Source organism: Peromyscus eremicus, chromosome 23 (genome assembly GCF_949786415.1).
Source record: "Peromyscus eremicus chromosome 23, PerEre_H2_v1, whole genome shotgun sequence".
NCBI lineage: Eukaryota > Metazoa > Chordata > Mammalia > Rodentia > Cricetidae > Peromyscus > Peromyscus eremicus.
Genome location: NC_081438.1, coordinates 42,488,120 through 42,505,463, shown reverse-complemented (window position 1 = coordinate 42,505,463; position 17,344 = coordinate 42,488,120). Strand labels below are relative to the sequence as shown.

At 45.6% G+C, this 17,344-nt stretch overlaps 1 protein-coding gene across 1 annotated transcript; it reads left to right on the top strand.

Moving 5' to 3' along the window:
- The first annotated feature begins 8,005 nt into the window (after positions 1 to 8,005).
- Positions 8,006 to 16,657, top strand: LOC131897842 (CD209 antigen-like protein B). The gene is made up of 9 exons (XM_059248797.1): positions 8,006 to 8,087; positions 8,669 to 8,752; positions 9,277 to 9,363; positions 10,410 to 10,499; positions 11,320 to 11,406; positions 12,674 to 12,760; positions 13,197 to 13,348; positions 14,801 to 14,910; positions 15,995 to 16,657. Exons 1-9 carry the CDS (start codon positions 8,015 to 8,017, stop codon positions 16,143 to 16,145), a joined length of 921 nt encoding a protein of 306 aa, XP_059104780.1. The 5' UTR covers positions 8,006 to 8,014; the 3' UTR covers positions 16,146 to 16,657.
- Positions 16,658 to 17,344: the final 687 nt, after the last annotated feature.

Sequence of the window (17,344 nt, the reverse complement as noted above, 5' to 3'; positions counted from 1 at the left end):
GATTGCTGGAATTAAAGGTGTGAGCCCACTGTGCCCTTTGGGACTCATATAGTCTTACTTAGCTTAATCTGTGTTGTTTGTATCTTTCTCACATGGATTATTTCAAGATGAAAAACCATTTTTTAGATTTAAAGCATCCAGCCATCTTAATCTTTACATATAAATCCCCTTGATCAAACAATTTAACATTTTTAAGTACCATAAGATACAATAACAATAAATTTGCCATTCATTGAGAAAGGTTTTCCCTAAAGGAGATGAGGTGTTAGGCAATGTCTTTTTCGTTAGGACCTTTACCCAATAAGTACAACAGCTTTCCCACTGTTGCATAGGTGGATTCTTTTCCTTTTAGACCAGGATTCCTTCCTCCTTATGGAGGGGCTCCCGGGTCTTAATTGAACCTTCTGTGTCAGAGAGAGAGAGAAAGAAAGAGAGAGAGAGAGAGAGAGAGAGAGAGAGAGAGAGAGAGAGAGAGATCTATGGGCCAGAAGCTCAGCCCTCAAGGGCAGATGGAGCAGGCTTCAGGGATGCAAGTGAGTTTGCAATCTAGGTTATCTGGATCAATCCAGATCAATCAAACCAAAACAAGTAACCGATCTTCTCACAGAAAATTCATTCTTCCTAAACAGCCTGCACAGAGGCGTCTCCACCACATACAGCGTTCCCTGACAAACAAGCCTCCATTCACTCTCACGTTCAATTGAAGCTTACAGCACACTCCCTCCTAGTGTCTTCCTAACGGGAAATCTGACTGTCAGCCTTCTCCAGCCTGTTGGCTGTACTAGGAACCCTTAGGGCTTAATCAGAGCCCTCTTCCACCCCATAGGATGGGACTGGTTGAGACCTGGAGGTCTCTGCAGCTTACCTTATCTTGCAGGTTCCCTGTTCAGTTTTTTCTTTTCTCTCTGAATCTGTACTAGTGATCAGCAGTCAGGAGAGTCCAGAGTAGCCTGCAGGGAAAATCCTGTCTTCCCAGACTCCTACTCCCCAACCAGCTGAGCAGCCTTCTCAGTTAGGAATTACTCTGCACACTTAGAGTTAATGAAGGAAAGGCTCTTTAACAGCCTTTGTCCAGCTCTGGCTAATGCTCTTATTAACTTACACACACCTAAGACACATGCATTCCACACACACACACCATCATCCTTAAATATCTTTCAGGTCCCAGCCCCAGCTTACACTTTGAACATTTTAAACAGAGACAGTGTGAGAGCCAAAGCCACAAGGCTGATGGACATCTTTGCTAAGGCTGGAGAAGGTGAAAGTCATGTGACTTCACCATCTTTGGGCATGGAGAAGACAGATGTCATGTGATTTCACCACCATCTTGACTAAAGGCGACCATGTGGACTGGGCCTACCAAGGAGGCAACAACAGATCTATAAGATATTTTGGATTAGTGTTATGAATTATGCATGCATGGGAAATCCCCAGCTGGCCAGGACAGGGTATCCCACGAGTGCAGGGGACCATGCTGGGCAGATGCAGCAGCCAGCTGGGCAGATGCATGCCATTTGGGCATGGCTTTGGCTGAGGCGGTGGCCAGTAATTCACAACCCAGATGCTGCATCCATGTGGAGAGTTTATTATAATAGAGAGATGAAGAGAAGGGTAGGAAAGAGGGGGGGTGCACCTCGTGGGAGGAAAAGCAGAAGAGAGAGAGGAAGGGGAGGAGTTTTTCCTTAGAATGAGGCTTTTACATCAGGACGCAGGGAGGTGCCAAGGGGGTGGGATTTCAAGGGGTGGGTCAGAATACTAACAATTAGAATGGATTTTTGTGTGATAATTCCTGTCCTGTCCTGAAAACAAGGTTTATGAAGGACAGGATTTAAAATCTGTGCGTGTTTAGTAAGGTGTTGAAGCTGCACTTCCATGCTTTTATATGAGAATGTACCCTGCTCTAGCAGCTAAACTTTATCATTTAAGAGTCACCCAGGTAATGGTTTTAAAGACATGAAGTGATCATGGGGAACATCTGAGGTTTGCAAATGTGTGGCAGGGCTAGAGTTCCTAAAGAGAGCCCAGTTGGCAGTTTTGGAAATGCCGGTGCCACGTGATAGTCACCAGAAACTCCAGCCACAGTGAAGCGGAGCGGGCTGGGATCTAAAAGGCAGGCTATGTATATGCCGCCAAGGTGGGGCCTAAGAGGTGATCCCAGCCCTCAAGAAAACCAAAAGGATTGTGAATGAATCCCAGATACTGAGCTTTGGATGGTTTGCTCTATTGAAGCTTGGTTTTGCCTTATGCAGATTGTGGCTGTGTCCTGTTTTCTCCCTCTTGAAGTAAAAAAAAAAAAAAATTCTGTAAAACTTTAAAATTTCCCCTTAAAAAAGTGTTTAAAATCTCTCAACTGTGTGTTCCTGAAATATCAAAAATAAAGTTTTACAGAAATTTTTAAAAACTGGATACTTTTTAAAGAGCAGCTTTTAAAATATTTAAATTTACAAGGCTATGGGACATGAAATGATGAAGTCCTTTTCCCAAGGTCAGTCATTTAGATAAAGCTCCCATTCCCTCATGGGCTTGAAGAAAATGCCCGCTTGCTAAAAAGGGAGTCATTCGCCCCATGGTGGTGGCACTACCTTTAATCCCAGCACTCTGGAGGCAGAGCCAGTCAGATCTCTGTGAGTTCGAGGCCAGCCTGGTCTACAGAGCGAGATTCAGGACAGGCACCAAAACTACACAGAGAAACCCTGTATCAAAACACCAAAAAACAGGGGGGTCATTCTCCTTATCTCTGCCGAAAGGAACTTATGGCCCTTCCATTAACATATAGCTATGGTGCCTATTAACTTGTCAAGGGCAATACTATCCTCTAGGCATCCTCAGCTCCTGCTCACAAGCCCTACCCACAAGTCCTAGTCTTATGAAAGCTAATAAGTTATTGTAAACTGTTAAAGATAATTAAGAAAAAATTGACTGAAGTCTTTAAAGAAAGAACAAAGTAATATAAAAAAAATAAACCATGTAAGGATGGGAAATACACAGTGATGCATGATCCTAATTAGTCTTAATAATAAAAACCTGGAGTCGGATATTGAAGGTGAAAGCTGAAAGATCAGAGAAGCAGAGCAGCCACAGCCACTTCTTACCTCTACAGAAGCTCAGAGTAAACGGGCAGAGTCCTGTCTCTAGAGATCCTCAGACTGAATGGGGCCAAGATTCTGTCTCCATCTCCCTAGTGCTGGGATCAAAGGCTTGAGCTTTCCATGTGCTGGGATCAAAGGCATGCACCCACCACCCAGCCCTATTTCTCTTTTAGACTGGCTCAATCTCATGTAGCCCACGGTGACCTTGAACTCGTGATCTTCCTGCTTCCTCCTCCCAAGTGCTGGGATTAAAGGTGTGTGCCATCACTGCCTGACCTCTATGGCTACCTAGTGGCTATGTCTGCTCTCTGATCTCCAGGCAAGCTTTATTTGTCAGAACACAAACAAAACATCATACAACAACACGGGGCACCTGGGTCTTATATGTTGCTTTGTTAACTTGGAAATTTTTTAAATGCTGATAAGCAAATGGCAGCTGCTGAGAGACATTGGATTATGATAGGAACTGCTAAACTAAACCAGCCTGTATACTTTAGGGATGTCTTGGCTTCAAAATGGAAGCCAGGAAATGTAGTGCATTGGAGAAGAGGTTATGCCTTTGTTTACACAGGAAATAAAAGGCTGTGGATTCCTTCAAGGTTAATAGAGATCAGGTTTGATTAGGGGAGACCTCCTGAAAATATTGGCTGAAGACAAAGAAGTAAACCAAGAAAAACTACATGGCAGGTGACGTATGTACGGGTCCCTCTGCATGGGAACAGTTCTGAGACTGGACAACAAATGTTACAAATAGTTTTCCCAGGACTTGACCACTGTCTCAGTTTTCTCAGGGTCCCCTCGAGATGCCATCACCCCAGACAACAGGAAGCAGTCTAGAGAACACGATGCCACATTCCCAAGAGATAGGGTGGATGGTTTCTGGTCATTCAGTGGATGTTTGTCATTGTTTAGGGGGGTTGGTTGCAAGTTGTTATTGGTTATGGTCAGGGAGGAAACCAAACAAAGGAGGTTAGATTCAGGGATCTTTTTTCATAAAAGGGAGGTAATAAGAAAAGGTAGATTATTGAATCTACTTTTTAAATAAATAAAAAGGTAGATTATTAAATCTACTTTTAAAAAAACTGCTAGTCTCAAATATTTCACATTGGTATGGATTTTTCTATATTGATACAAATTTAAAGTTATTTTTATTATACTATATGTATGTTTCTACTCTTGTTTAAGGTATTGTACCTATGCAGTTCATTTAAAATGTAATATATAATTAAAAAATACAGGTTAATAGTCATTTATAATGATCAAACTTTTAGTCATGTTAGAAATGCTTTCACGATTAAGCCTTGGTTTGTTTAGCTCAAATATATTTAATAGCTAATGGTCTTCAAACTTGTCAGAGATCTGATTAATAAGGCATTTAAAATATTGAATGGAAAAAGCTTACTATGACAGAGAGAGACTCCTGGCTTTTAGCAGTGATCCCAAAGTCTCCAAAGAAAATAACAGGGTACCACAATGACTCCACCTGAATTGTGGTAATGCTAACTACTGGACAAGAATGCCCTGATATAGCACCTGCCACCAGGATCCAGCCCCAATTGTAGACAAGCAGGACACTGGAGAATTGATTGCCCATTTTTCCTAGACAAAGTGAGATTAGTCTCATCCATGTTACTCCTCTATAGGAAAAACTCTTACCTTCTGGACCTGGTAGCCAAAGACTGATGCTGTCCTGGTACCTCTGCCCCCAATGCCATAGAGACCACAAGAGCATGGGTTGGCTATCTAGGTAATGGACTAATTTCTGTCATTTTAATTGATACACAGGCCATTTGGATTATACTTCATGCTATAATTCATCCTTCTCAAATGTCTGATGATATATATGACTAGGCTAACCATAACTTTGTCAACTTAGCAGCAGCAGGCAACCAGATTCTTCCCCAAGGCTACAGCTACCTTGTTAGCTTACTTCATACGTAAAAATCAAGCCTTGCTTCTTCTAGAACTACTAGGTCTCCTTTAGAGAAAAGGTAGGCAGGTTTGTCTTGCTAACAGGCTGGAATACTAGATCAAAAGGAAACTCCCTGTCACAGGGGACAAAATAGCTACCTATAGTGCCTATTGGCATACCAAGAAACGTACCTGTTAGAACCAAACAGACCCAGATCTATCAACAGGAAGATTCATTAGCTGAAATATTTCTGTAATATTATAGGGTACTCAACCTGCTGTATGTAAAACAGAGAGGTTATTGTTCAACTTTAAGAGAAAATTGTTGATTCTATATAAACCACTCAGGAATTATTAGAAATAATCTGGCAGTGCTACAGAAAAAAAAATTATTACAAAAAAGGGACCTAAGATGAAGTAAATAACTGGTCCCCATTCTCATTTCCAGTTTCCTTCTAGATAGTAACTCTGTCAGCCATCACAAGGCCTTTGGCCCTTCTGTTTCTTCTAATTGCACTTGGCTCTTGCATCAACGATGCCTTAACTGACTGATAATTCCTGTCTGGGTACCGTTAAGTTGATGGTTATTAGATCCCAATATGAACAGGTACCCATCACAGAGTCAAGGATTTGACTCAGGATACAATTCAAGGGGGCAATGTAAGAGCCAAAGTTACATTTTAAATTTTAATTACTATGCATAAGAGATCCATGAAACAAAAAAATGTCTCTGATCTGCAAGCCTCTTGCCCAAGGATAGATAGTTCCTGAAATGCTGGAGGCTATTATTTATGGGAGATAACAAGCCACAGGTTTTTTACTCCCCTAAACAAGTGTGTTTGACCCATTTGCACCAGATGTGCTTGACCACATGTGGGCAGGGGGTACGTAGGCAGGAAATAGTCAGGATGTATGCTTGCCCCTGATTGGATGTAGGCTGGAGAATGTCAGGATGCATGATTGCTTCTGATTGGACCTGATGGGAAATGCAATGAATCATGGGTTTTCCTTCTTAAGCCCTTGCCCTACTTAATTCTGGGCCATTTCCCAGGAACCTGGGTATGGACCTGGCCAGAACCCATCCACCTGGCCAGTATTTAATTAAAACTTACTTTAAACTTCACTTTAAACTGTGGCCATGCTCTTATTCTTGGTTGGTGGGAGTGACAACAGGGTGCTGCAGGCCAATGGGAGTTTCCCCCAGCTGAGATACTGCCAGAATTATCTCTGTAACTCTGCATCAGTGCTATTCTTTTCAAACAGCTGTTGCCTGGGATCATCTTGCCCACCTGGCAGAATTATGCTTTTCTCAAAGAGAGGGCAAGGGGTTCTAAGGCAGGTCAGGAGTTAACACTGGCTGTCACTTTGTGCCGCCTCCTTGAGCAACCATAGAGGCCAGCGTTGGTATAGGGATGGTTCTAATGGTTGTTGTAGGTCAGGATTGTCTCCTTTGTTCCAAGAATGGAGTCTGATGGCTGATGATCCTGGTGAACAAATATTTCTATATCCTAGAATTCAGCTTTTCTCTAACAGGCCTAGTTAGCACGTTATTCATCTCTGAGGTATTTTGGAGGTGGCCTCCCTTAGCCAAATTCTACTTTATATGATTTAATATCTCCTGAGTAAATCTATTAGTAAAGCCTTACTAATCAGTCCTATTACTATGAGTTTCTTCCACATCACCCTCATCTCTCCAACTCCCAAGATAATCCTTATTCTCCATGCTAACCTCTCAGTCTCTTTTCTTCTTTTATGTTCCATGTGTCTTTTAGCTATGGTTATAGTGTGTGTGTGTGTGTGTGTGTGTGTGTGTGTGTGTGTGTGTGTGTGTGTGTGTTGCATATACATGTTGGTACAAGTGTGTGCATAAGGCTTATATCAGCATCATCCTCCACCTCTCACCCACCTTATGTTTTGAGACAGGATCTCTCAGTGAACCTGGAACTCATCAATTTGACTAGGTTTGTGGAACAATGAGCTCCATGACCACCCTGTCTCCAGTCCCCACCATGCTGGAGTTACAGGTGTGTGTGGCCACTTCCAGCTTTTTACTTGAGTGCTGAGATCTGACCTCACATCTTTATGCCTGTGCAGCAAGCACTTTACCCAGGGAACCACCTCACCAGCTTGGTTTTTCAAAATTCTATGATTCTGACGCATCTAGGGAACTTTTTAATCCCTCCTTGGAACTATTTGATTCTCCTAGGTTCACAACATAGAGGTGGACTGTCCCTGTTCAAATCCCAGCTTCACTATGAACCAGCTGTGTGACTAACTATTATTAGAAGTTACCTAATCTGGTTGTGAAGTTCCTCAGCTATCACAGTGTGGAAAGGTTTGAGGAATGAGTCCACCCAGCTGTCAGATGTCCTGACAGCAGCAGGCACTCAATTGACAGGAATGTGAGAACAACAAAATCAGCAGAAATGTCCATGAATCAGGAACCAGCAAGGCAAGACAGCCTGGAGTCAGGGGGGACAGAGGAACTTCAAAGATGGGGTGTTGCTCTCCTACACTCAGCATAGGTGGAAAGGGCATAACAAAATGGATTTATTGTGTAAGTTATTGGCTTTGAAAGGGCACCCATAATTTCATCACACCATGAACACATCAGATTTTTCTGCTATGGAACCCCAAATTATGGGTGCCTCCACCCCCACAAAAAAAAAAATCTCAACCTTTAGTTATCTGGCACAAGACAGACCATGTGAAAGGTGCGGTCCCTCCCTCAGACTCTTCCGCAATTCATGGGCTTCCTTTTTTCCCCTTCCTGACCGAAAGGACATTTAGAGAACACTAGCAGATAAAAGCTGAGGTCTCCAGCAGTCCCAGGCACCAGGGGACAGCGGTGACCATGCGTGGCTCCACGGAAACCAGGATGCAGCAGCTGGGTTCTGTGGGTGAGGCTGGGCCGGGGTGTGGGAGCATGGTGAGGGAAACCAGTTGGGGCAGCTCAGAGTTGAGCCTGCCCAGGCTCTGACTAGAACTGTGTTCCCTCAGAGGATGAAGAGTGGATGGTCAGTGGCACCAGGTGTTCTAGCAAAAGCTCCAGACTACAATCAAATTCTGGAATCAAGAATTTGGCAGGTATGGCAGAGTGAGGGGCTGAGGCAAAGTGGAAAGCCTTTCCCAGAGTGGGTCTTAAAGAGTTGAAAGCTAGAACTCTAAACTTCTCTTTCCCTGGGAGATAGAGACTGGAGCAGGGAATCGTGGGCCACTGGGAAGGCTGGGGCAAGGAATCATGGGCCACCAGGAAGGCTGGAGCAAGGAATCGTGGGCCACCGGGAATGCTGGGGGAGGTGGCTAGGGGAGAGATCACAACTATGGGAAGAGACGGCCAGGGAAGGGAATCGTGGGCCATGGGGAGGTGGAAGTTGGGACAGGAAATTGAGGGTCCTGGGAAGATAGATGGTAGACCAAGAAATTAAGGGTCTTGGGGAAGTGGAAACTAGGGTAGGGAATTGAGGGTGTGGGGAGGTATAATATGGAGCAGGAAATCACAGACCATGAGGAGACTGAAGCCAGCGAATGAAATCACGGACCATGTGGGGGTAGAATCTCAGAGTCTGGATTCACAGCCGGTGGGAGGAGGATGCTGATTACCTGTTCTGGAATCAGCATAAGGCAGGGACATCATCATACTTAAAAGTCCACTTTTTCTCGGGCAGGCTGCCTGGGACACAGCCCCTTGGTCCTGCAGCTGCTCTCCTTCCTGTTCTTGGCTGGGCTCCTGCTGATCATTCTCGTCCAAGGTCAGGCATAATGGAGGCCTCAGCTCTCTGACCCAGTTCTCCAGCTAGGGCCTTCTCTAGGTCTAGAAGGGAAGTGGGGTGGGCAAGTGGATGGCATGTCCTCTGAGGATTCCCCCATGTCTTCTGTGAGAATGAGAAAAGAGGCATGGGTAGATCCTAGATCCTGGATCTATTTCTCCTTATGATTTAGTTTTTTCTGAGTGGTAGGTTTTCTAGTCTTTGAACAAGATTAAGGAAAACATTGGTGAGAAACTTTCCTAGACTGTGGGGTGCTGACATGTGCCTACAGTCCCAGCTGCAGGGGAAACTGAGGCATGATGATCATTTGTGCCAAAGAATATGAGAGAAGCCTTGGCAACAGAATGAGACTCATCTCAAAAATAAATAAATAAATAAATAAATAAATAAATAAATAAATAAATAAATAAATAAAAATGTGACACAATGTCTCAGAGAACCCAGTGCAGGACTTGGTACACAGGAGATACTTAATAATGAAACTTTCTTTTTTTCCCTCCTCACAGTTTCCAAGACCCCAAACACCCAGGGGCAGGAGGAATCCAAGCTTGAAGAGATCTACCAGGAACTGACCCAGCTGACAGATAAACTCTGTGAGTGACCAAAACCCAGAAGTTTCTATGCCTGGGGAGGGCTCCATGGGGAAGGACTCCATTTTCTTAAATTGTCAGATCTCCTTGAGTCTCAGTTTTCTCCTCTGTGAGCTGAGACCACAGGATAACAATAAAAAATGGTACTTGGTATTTACAGGGGTTGGGCACACAATAGGAACTCAGTGTCCATGGGGGCTGTGTACACAGTAAGCAATCGACGTTCACAAGGGTCATGTACACAGTAGGCACTCAGTGTTCCCAGAGAACACGCCCATACTTGGCATGTTCTCTGGGGCCATCTCCACAGTTGATGTTCACAGGGGCCATACACACAGTAGATACTCAGTTAAACTGTTCTCTTGGTCTCTGTTCTGATTGCTAAGCCTCAGTTTCTCCCAGTCTGGAGGATAATACTTGGGACTCCTGGGGTTGGGGTTAGGGAGGAGGTGTAAAGAGGGGAATGGTTCCCTAGGATGCTCTGTCACTCTGAAGGGCCTGAAGTTTGAGCAGACAAAGAACAAGGGCATCCAAGTGTGAGTTCATCCTGACCCGTCCCCTCTCTGAGACTAGGCACTCTTCAAGGTGCTCAGTTTCTGTCTTCAAAGGAGATTAAACAAGACACCCATCAGAAACTGTCCTAGGTGCTGGACTAGCAGCACCTACCTTCAGTCTGAGCTACTGGGAAGATGAGGGAGGGATGGCCATTGATCCACAGGAGTTTGAGAAGTGCTGACACCAAGTGAGACTTATCTACAAAATAAAATGCCACTTGACTGGTGCAGAAGCTTAGCAGATAAAAGTACTTGCTTCCAAGACTGGTGACCTAAATTCAACCCCTCAAACATACAGAAGGAGAGAACTGACTCCTACAAGCTGTCCTCTGACCTCCATACACAAACGTACACACACACACACACACACACACACACACACACACACACACACACACACACACATTTTTAAAATGACACAATGTCCCTAAAGACCCTGTGCAGATCATGGCACACAGTAGGTATTTAATAATAGCAGTTTTTTTCTTGGCACAGTGCCCAAGATCCCGATCTCCCAGGGGCAGAATGAGTCCATGCAGCAGAAGATCTCTGAGCAACTGGCACAGCTGAAGACTGAACTCCATGGTGAGAAACTAGAGATCCAAGGCCTTGGGTCTCTGTAGGGTCAATTTTCTTGAGCCATCAGACCTCTCTGAGCCTCAGTGTCCTCATCTGTGAATTGGAACCACAGAGTAACAAACAACAAGGATGATATTTGCTGTTTACAGGGACTGTGCACACAGTAGGCACTTGAGTTTATAGGAGTTGTATACAGGGTAGCCACTCAGTGCTCACAAGCACCTTGCATACATTAGGCGCTTAATGTTCAGAGGTTCTTAATATTAATATAAACAATGTGAACTCAATGTTCAAAGTGCTGTACACACAGTAGGTACTCAATTAAGCCAATCTCTTGGTGTCTGTTCTGAGCTTTAAGTTGAAGGAGATGGATGGGAACTCCTGGGCTTTCCTGGGGTTGGGGAGGGATTTAGGAAGCAGAGAAGGGAATAGTCCCCCAGGGTGCTGTGTCAAGGGAAGATCTTCACTCCAGACAGCCTGAAGGTTGAGCCAAAAAGGCACATAGGCATCCAAGTGTGGGTTCATTCTGACTAACCCCATCCCTGGGACTAGACACTCTTCTAGGTGTTTAGTTTCTCAGTCTTCAAAGGAGATTAAACAAGACATCAATGAGAAGCCATCGCAGAAGCTGGGGCAGTGGCCTGTGCCTGCAGTCCTAGCCACTTGGGAAGTAGAAAGGGAGTGCTCATTTGTGCCAGGCAATTTGTAACAATCTGTGACACAGTCTGGTCCATAAAACACCATGTAAGACCCCCAGGGACCCAGTGCAGTTCATGGCAAACAGGAGGTATTTAATAAAAGCAGTTCTTTCTTTTTCTTGGCACAGTCTCCAGGATTCCCAGCTCCCAGGGATGTAATGAGTCCATGCAGCAGAAGATCTCTGAGCAACTGACGCAGCTGAAGACTGAGCTCCGTGAGTGAGAAACTAGAGGTCCTGCAGAGCTCTTTGTGCCTCAGTTTCCTCACCTGTGAATTGAGGCCACAGGTGACAAGGATGGCACTTGATGTTTACCACCCAGTAGGCATTCCATGTTGACAGGGACCATACATACACTAGGTACTCAGGGTTCATAAGGACTAAGCATACACTAGGCACTCAATGTTCACAGGAGCACACAGGAGGTACTCAGTGTTTTAGGGACCATGCATACACTAGGTATTCTATGTTCACAGAAACTTTATGCACACACTAGGCAGTCAGTGTTTTTAGGGAGCACACACGCAATAAGTACTCACTGTTTACAGGGGCCAGGCACACAGTAGGCACTTAGTGTTCATAGGGACCATATACACAGTAGGCACTCAATATTTACAAAGCCTGCACTGGTCAGCTTCTCTGGAAGAACAGACTCCAAGAATGAATATTTATCAAAAGGCCGAGAACCCATTAGTCACCCATTCCACACATCTGGATGCCTCAGAGTCCCAGTCTGAGGGCCTGGAGGATTCCTGGAGAGCCACAGACCTTCAGGTCAAATGAAAGGCTGAAGGAGCTGGATCAATATCAGCAAAACACCAGCAACAATAACAGGGTAGATGGGAAGATGGACAGACAGCTGCAGCCCTGCTTTTCCCTTGGTTTGGCATGTCTGGGCCAGCACTGCGAGGTGCTGCCCACTAGGTGCGGGTCTTCCCTGTCCTGTTACTCTTTCCTGGAAATACCCTCACCTCCCTGTCCCAAGAAGTGTCTCTTGGTTCATTCCAGATCCAATCACATTAACATCAGCTGTGCCATGAACACAGTAGGGACTCTATCTTCACTGAATTTGTGCACACAGTAGGCATTCAATGATCACAGGGACTGTGAAGAGTCATCACACAATGTTCATGGAGTTATGCACAGAGTAGGCACTCAGTTAAGCCTCTGTTCTGAGCTCTAAGCCCTTACTTCTCACCATCTAGAAGAGGAAATGGGGCCAAGTCTCCTGGGTGTTAGGTGTCCTAATCTTCAAAGGGGAGGAAGTCCCCGACGTTGGGCTGTGGCACATGCCTGAAGTCCAAGCTTCTTAGGAAACTGAGCGATGATTCGTCCTTATGCCCAGGAGTTTGAGAGCCTTTGGCAACAGAGTGAGATCTGTCTCAAAAGAGAAATGGCATTATGTCCCTGGGGACCCATCTCAAGTCAATGCACACTGTAGTTGTTTAATAATGGCAGTTCCCCCTCTTTTTTCTTGGCCCAGTTTCCAGGATCCCTAGCTTCCAGGTGCAGAATGATTCTAAGCAGGAGAAGATCTACCAGCAGTTGGTGCAGATGAAGACTGAACTCCGTGAGTGAACAGAGACCAGAGGCCTCAGGGCCTCAGGCAGTCTTTACTGTGGGTCCTCAGACATCGCTGGACCTCAGTTCCCTCCTCTGAATTAGCATTTGGTATTTACAGGGGTCATGAAAACAGCAAGCACTAAATGTTCACAGGAACCTGGGCACTCGATGTTAACAGGGGCTGTGCACACAGTAGGCACTCAGTGTTTACAAAGCCGTCTCCTGGCCTCTGTTCTGAGCTCTAAGGTTCTACTTCTTCCAGTCTGGAGGAAGTGGGGACTCCCGGGTTCCCCTAGAGTTGCAGAGGGGCACAGAAATGGAAAGGAAGTGGTTTGGCAACATGGCTGTGTCATGGGAGGGCCCTGACTCTGGAGAGCTTGAAGGCTAAGCAGGCACAGGAACACATCCAGGTGTGAGTACATCCTAACCCACTTCCCCAACAGTCCGCCTGTGCCGCCCCTGCCCCTGGGACTGGACGTTCCTCCTAGGAAACTGTTACTTCTTCTCCAAGTCCCAGCGGAACTGGAACAATGCCGTCAAGGCTTGCCAGGAAGTGGAGGCTCAGCTGGTCATCATCGAAAGTGATGAAGAGCAGGTACATCTGGTGGGATGCCGCCCTGGTCTGTCTGTACACCTGGCTCCTGATCACCCGGGATTAAGATAGTTTGCCAGAGTTACGTGAGGGAAAGAAGTAACGAGTAGAAATGGGGGGATCCCAAGCCCTCGGCATAGAATCATGTACTAAACATTTGTGAGTGTTTGGGAGACACCTGAAATGCAGTAGATATCATCTCTGTGCTGGTCAGTATTTAGCCACCTGCTCTCTGAGAGACAAAAGTCTTGGTATGCAGGCTGATTGGATAGCTCAGGAGACAAAGGTGCTTGCCACTGAGCCCCACAGCCTGAGTTCAATTCCTAGGCCCCACATGGTAAAAGGAGACAACTGACTCTTTTAAGTTGTCCTCTGACAGACATACCTGCACTGTGGCATATGCATAACCCATCCAAACAGACATACAAGTAGACACAATTCAAATTAAAAAAAAAAAAAGACCTGGTGTGGGGCTGCATCACAAGCTTGAGGTTCAAATCCAAAGAAAAGGGAGGAATGGGGTGAGATGGCTCAGCAGGTGAAGGTGCTTGCTGTCAAGCCTGGCTACCTGAGTTTGGTCCCCCATGGTGGAAAGAAAGAACTAACCCCAAGTTGTCCCCTAACCTCTACGTATGTGCTGTGGCATGCATACCCATATATACATATGAGGTAAACACACATACATACATATATAGACACACAACTCTCACACACAACGTGCTTGCCAATTCCCCAGGTGTAAATATTCTCACCGTGGGTAATATCAAATTTATAATGAAGTGTCACTGAAGAACTGAAAAGAAGGGCCATACATCTTTTTTTAAGGAGAAATATTACTTTATTTTTTCATATATTATATAAAATTATTCAACTGTACTACTTTTTTTTATAATTTATTTATTTTGCAATACAATTAAGTTCTACATATAGGCACAGATTCCCTTGTTCTCCTCCCTCCCGCCCCCCTCACCATACATCTTAAGCGAACATGAATTAGTATGATCTGCTTCCAGCACATTAAGGGCAGTCATGAGGAAATTCTATTGACTTACTCAAAATTCTTAAGAGAGACCCTGCAACATTAGCAGATGTGGGTGGAGAGGTCAGCTGTGTATTTCCTTTTTTAAATATAATGTTATTGTGTTTTAGACAGGGTCTCACTCAGTAGCCATGGCTGATCTGGAACTCACAGAGATCCTGTGGAGTTCTGAGATTAAAGGCGTGTGCCTCCACATCCAGCCAGCTGGGTACCACCCTGTGCCAGAGTGCATGTGCCCATAGTCTCCAGACATAAAAATAGCTAATATCGTCTAAGCATACATGAGTGCCCATGGCCTGAAAAAGAGGAAGGGGAAAGGTGGGATTGCAAATAGAACTTCCTGAGAGAGTTTGGGGAGGCACAAGCTGAAAGTGGGGAGAAGAGATTTCCCTGACTCTCCTCCTCTTCCCCTCCAGACCTTCCTGCAGCAGACTTCTAAGGCTAAAGGACCAACCTGGATGGGGCTGTCAGACCTGAAGAAGGAAGCCACATGGCTGTGGGTGGATGGCTCACCTCTGTCATCCAGGTAGATCCAGGAGAAGGGAACAACCGTTAGAGTGGAGTGGAGACAGGTCTTTGATGCTCTGACTTGAACTGTCTTTGGGGCTCACTCCCCTCTCCCTGGCTCCTTAGGAATAAGTGCTGCCCACATTTGCTGATGGAAGGAGATCTCCCTACCCATGCACAGACAGAAAAGCAGCAAATCCCCCCAGGAAAGCAGCAAGAGAAGCTCCCCCGAGGGGTGTGGGTTTTAATGCAGGATAGTAATATAAAATACAAAATAAAGCAAGGCCACGGGTGAGGGGACTTTAACCAAGGGAAGATGGCGTGCTGGGTTGGACACGTAAGTGTGTTTATACGTAGCATGATGGAGCCATAGGTTCAATCCCCAGCACTTTGTAATCTGGTATGTGGTCCATGCCTGTAACCCCAGCACTTGGGAGTTACCAGGAGAAGAATCAGAAGTTCAATGTTATCTTCAGCTACATATTGAACTCTGAGCCAGCCTGGGATACGTGAGACCCTGTCTCAAAAAGTTTTTGGAAAGGAAAAGTAAAAAGGAAGTAAATGGGGAGGAAGGAAGGGGAAAGGGGGTAGGGGAGGAAATGGAAGGGAGGACAAAGATAGCTTAAAGGTAGTTTATAAAGATGCTCCCAGATCCTGCAGCATGACAAGAGATCATGGGAAAGAACCACAATAAGCCAGAATATACAGGAAGGACACACAATGGAAAGAGCCTTTACTTTGGTGTCCATGCAGAGGAACAGGAGAGACAGGCCTAGTATCTATCAGTTTGCCATTTCAGGGTCCTGACCTTTAGCTGTCTGGTGCTTGGCATGGGGCAGGTGCATTGTGGTCCAGAGTGCAAGAACCCAGTAATGGAGTCCGGATTGGTTGGTTTACATTTGAAAACCATGCTCTCTCAATATAAAATATAACTAGAGTCAGAATTCAAAGCCACCCTACTCTGGTGTGTCCCTGGATTCAGAACAAGGCCCATCCACCATATGCATTCTGGGGGATGTGAGACATTGAGTTCCAGGAAGCTAAGAACGTGGTTGGCAGCATGCCACTGCAGCAGACTAACGTGTTGTTGACCGACTATCCAGATTCCAGAAGTATTGGAATAGAGGAGAGCCCAACAACATTGGGGAAGAAGACTGTGTGGAATTCGCTGGGGATGGCTGGAATGACTCCAAATGTGAACTTCAAAAGTTCTGGATCTGCAAGAAGTCTGCAGTCCCGTGCACTGCCAGCTGAGAACCAGCCCACCTCAGCTTCTGCTCCCATACTCTTCTGACAGGTGGACGGACCTGTCTCAGGCTCGCGCCAGCTCCTCTTCCTGCCTGTTGGCCTTAGTGTGTTGACAAAGCTCTGAGATTCCTCGTCTTCCATGTGTCTCCTAGTTTCATTTCTGTTGCTGTGATAAAATGCTCTGACAAAAAGCACCTCAAGGGAGAAAAGGGCGTATTTTGCCTCACATTCCAGCTGACGGTCCATCACCGCAGGACAGTCAGGATGGTGGAAGCTTGAGACAATTGGTCACATCACATCAACAGTCAGGAACAGACAAAAATGTGTGCCTGCATGCTCACTCCCTCGCTTGCTGGTGCTCAGCTCAGTTTCCCCACTCACACGGTTTAGGACCCCTGCCCAGGGAGGGGTGCCATCCACAGTGGGCTGGATATTCCCACATCTGTCAATTAAGACAATCCCCCACACACAAGCTCACAAAACAACCCAATGTAAGAAGTCCCTCATTCACACTCTTTTCCCAGGTGACTCTGGATTATGTCAGGGTAACAATTAAAGCTAACTGTCACAATGGGACTGACTCTCTGGCTTTCAGGTTTCACTGGGTTTAGAGCCCATGGTTGTCCCTCACTTTAACACTTCAATATAGTTAACAGATATGGGATGCATTCAGAACCTGAGTGTTTTCCATTAATTTTCTCTGTCTTCCTTGCTGAGATCAGAGGAGTGTGTATGTGTGTGTGTGAGAGAGAGAGAGAGAGAGAGAGAGAGAGAGAGAGAGAGAGAGATGTACACATGTGTGTTGACGCATACACTTGGAGGCCAGAGGAAGACAACATTGGTGTCCTCCTCTATAGCTCTCCCCTTTATTCCTTTGAAACAGAACTTGGAGTTCAGTGTTTTTCAGCAGGACTGTCAACCTGAAAATTCCGACATCCTCCTGTCTCCACCACCTCCTAAAGTGGCCATGCCTGGCCTTTTCCAGGGGCTGGGGTTGCGAGCTCAGGCCCTCTTGCTTGCACAGCCGCACTCCTATCCAGAGTTTCTCCCCCGCCCTCGGTCCCTTGTCAGGTGTTCTTGCTTCCTGTTGCTCAATAAGGCATCCTGAAAAAATGCAAGTTGAGGGAGAAAGGGATTATTTGGCTCACAGTTCTGGGTTATAGCTCATTACTACAGGGAAATCAAGGCAGAACTTGAGGCAGCTA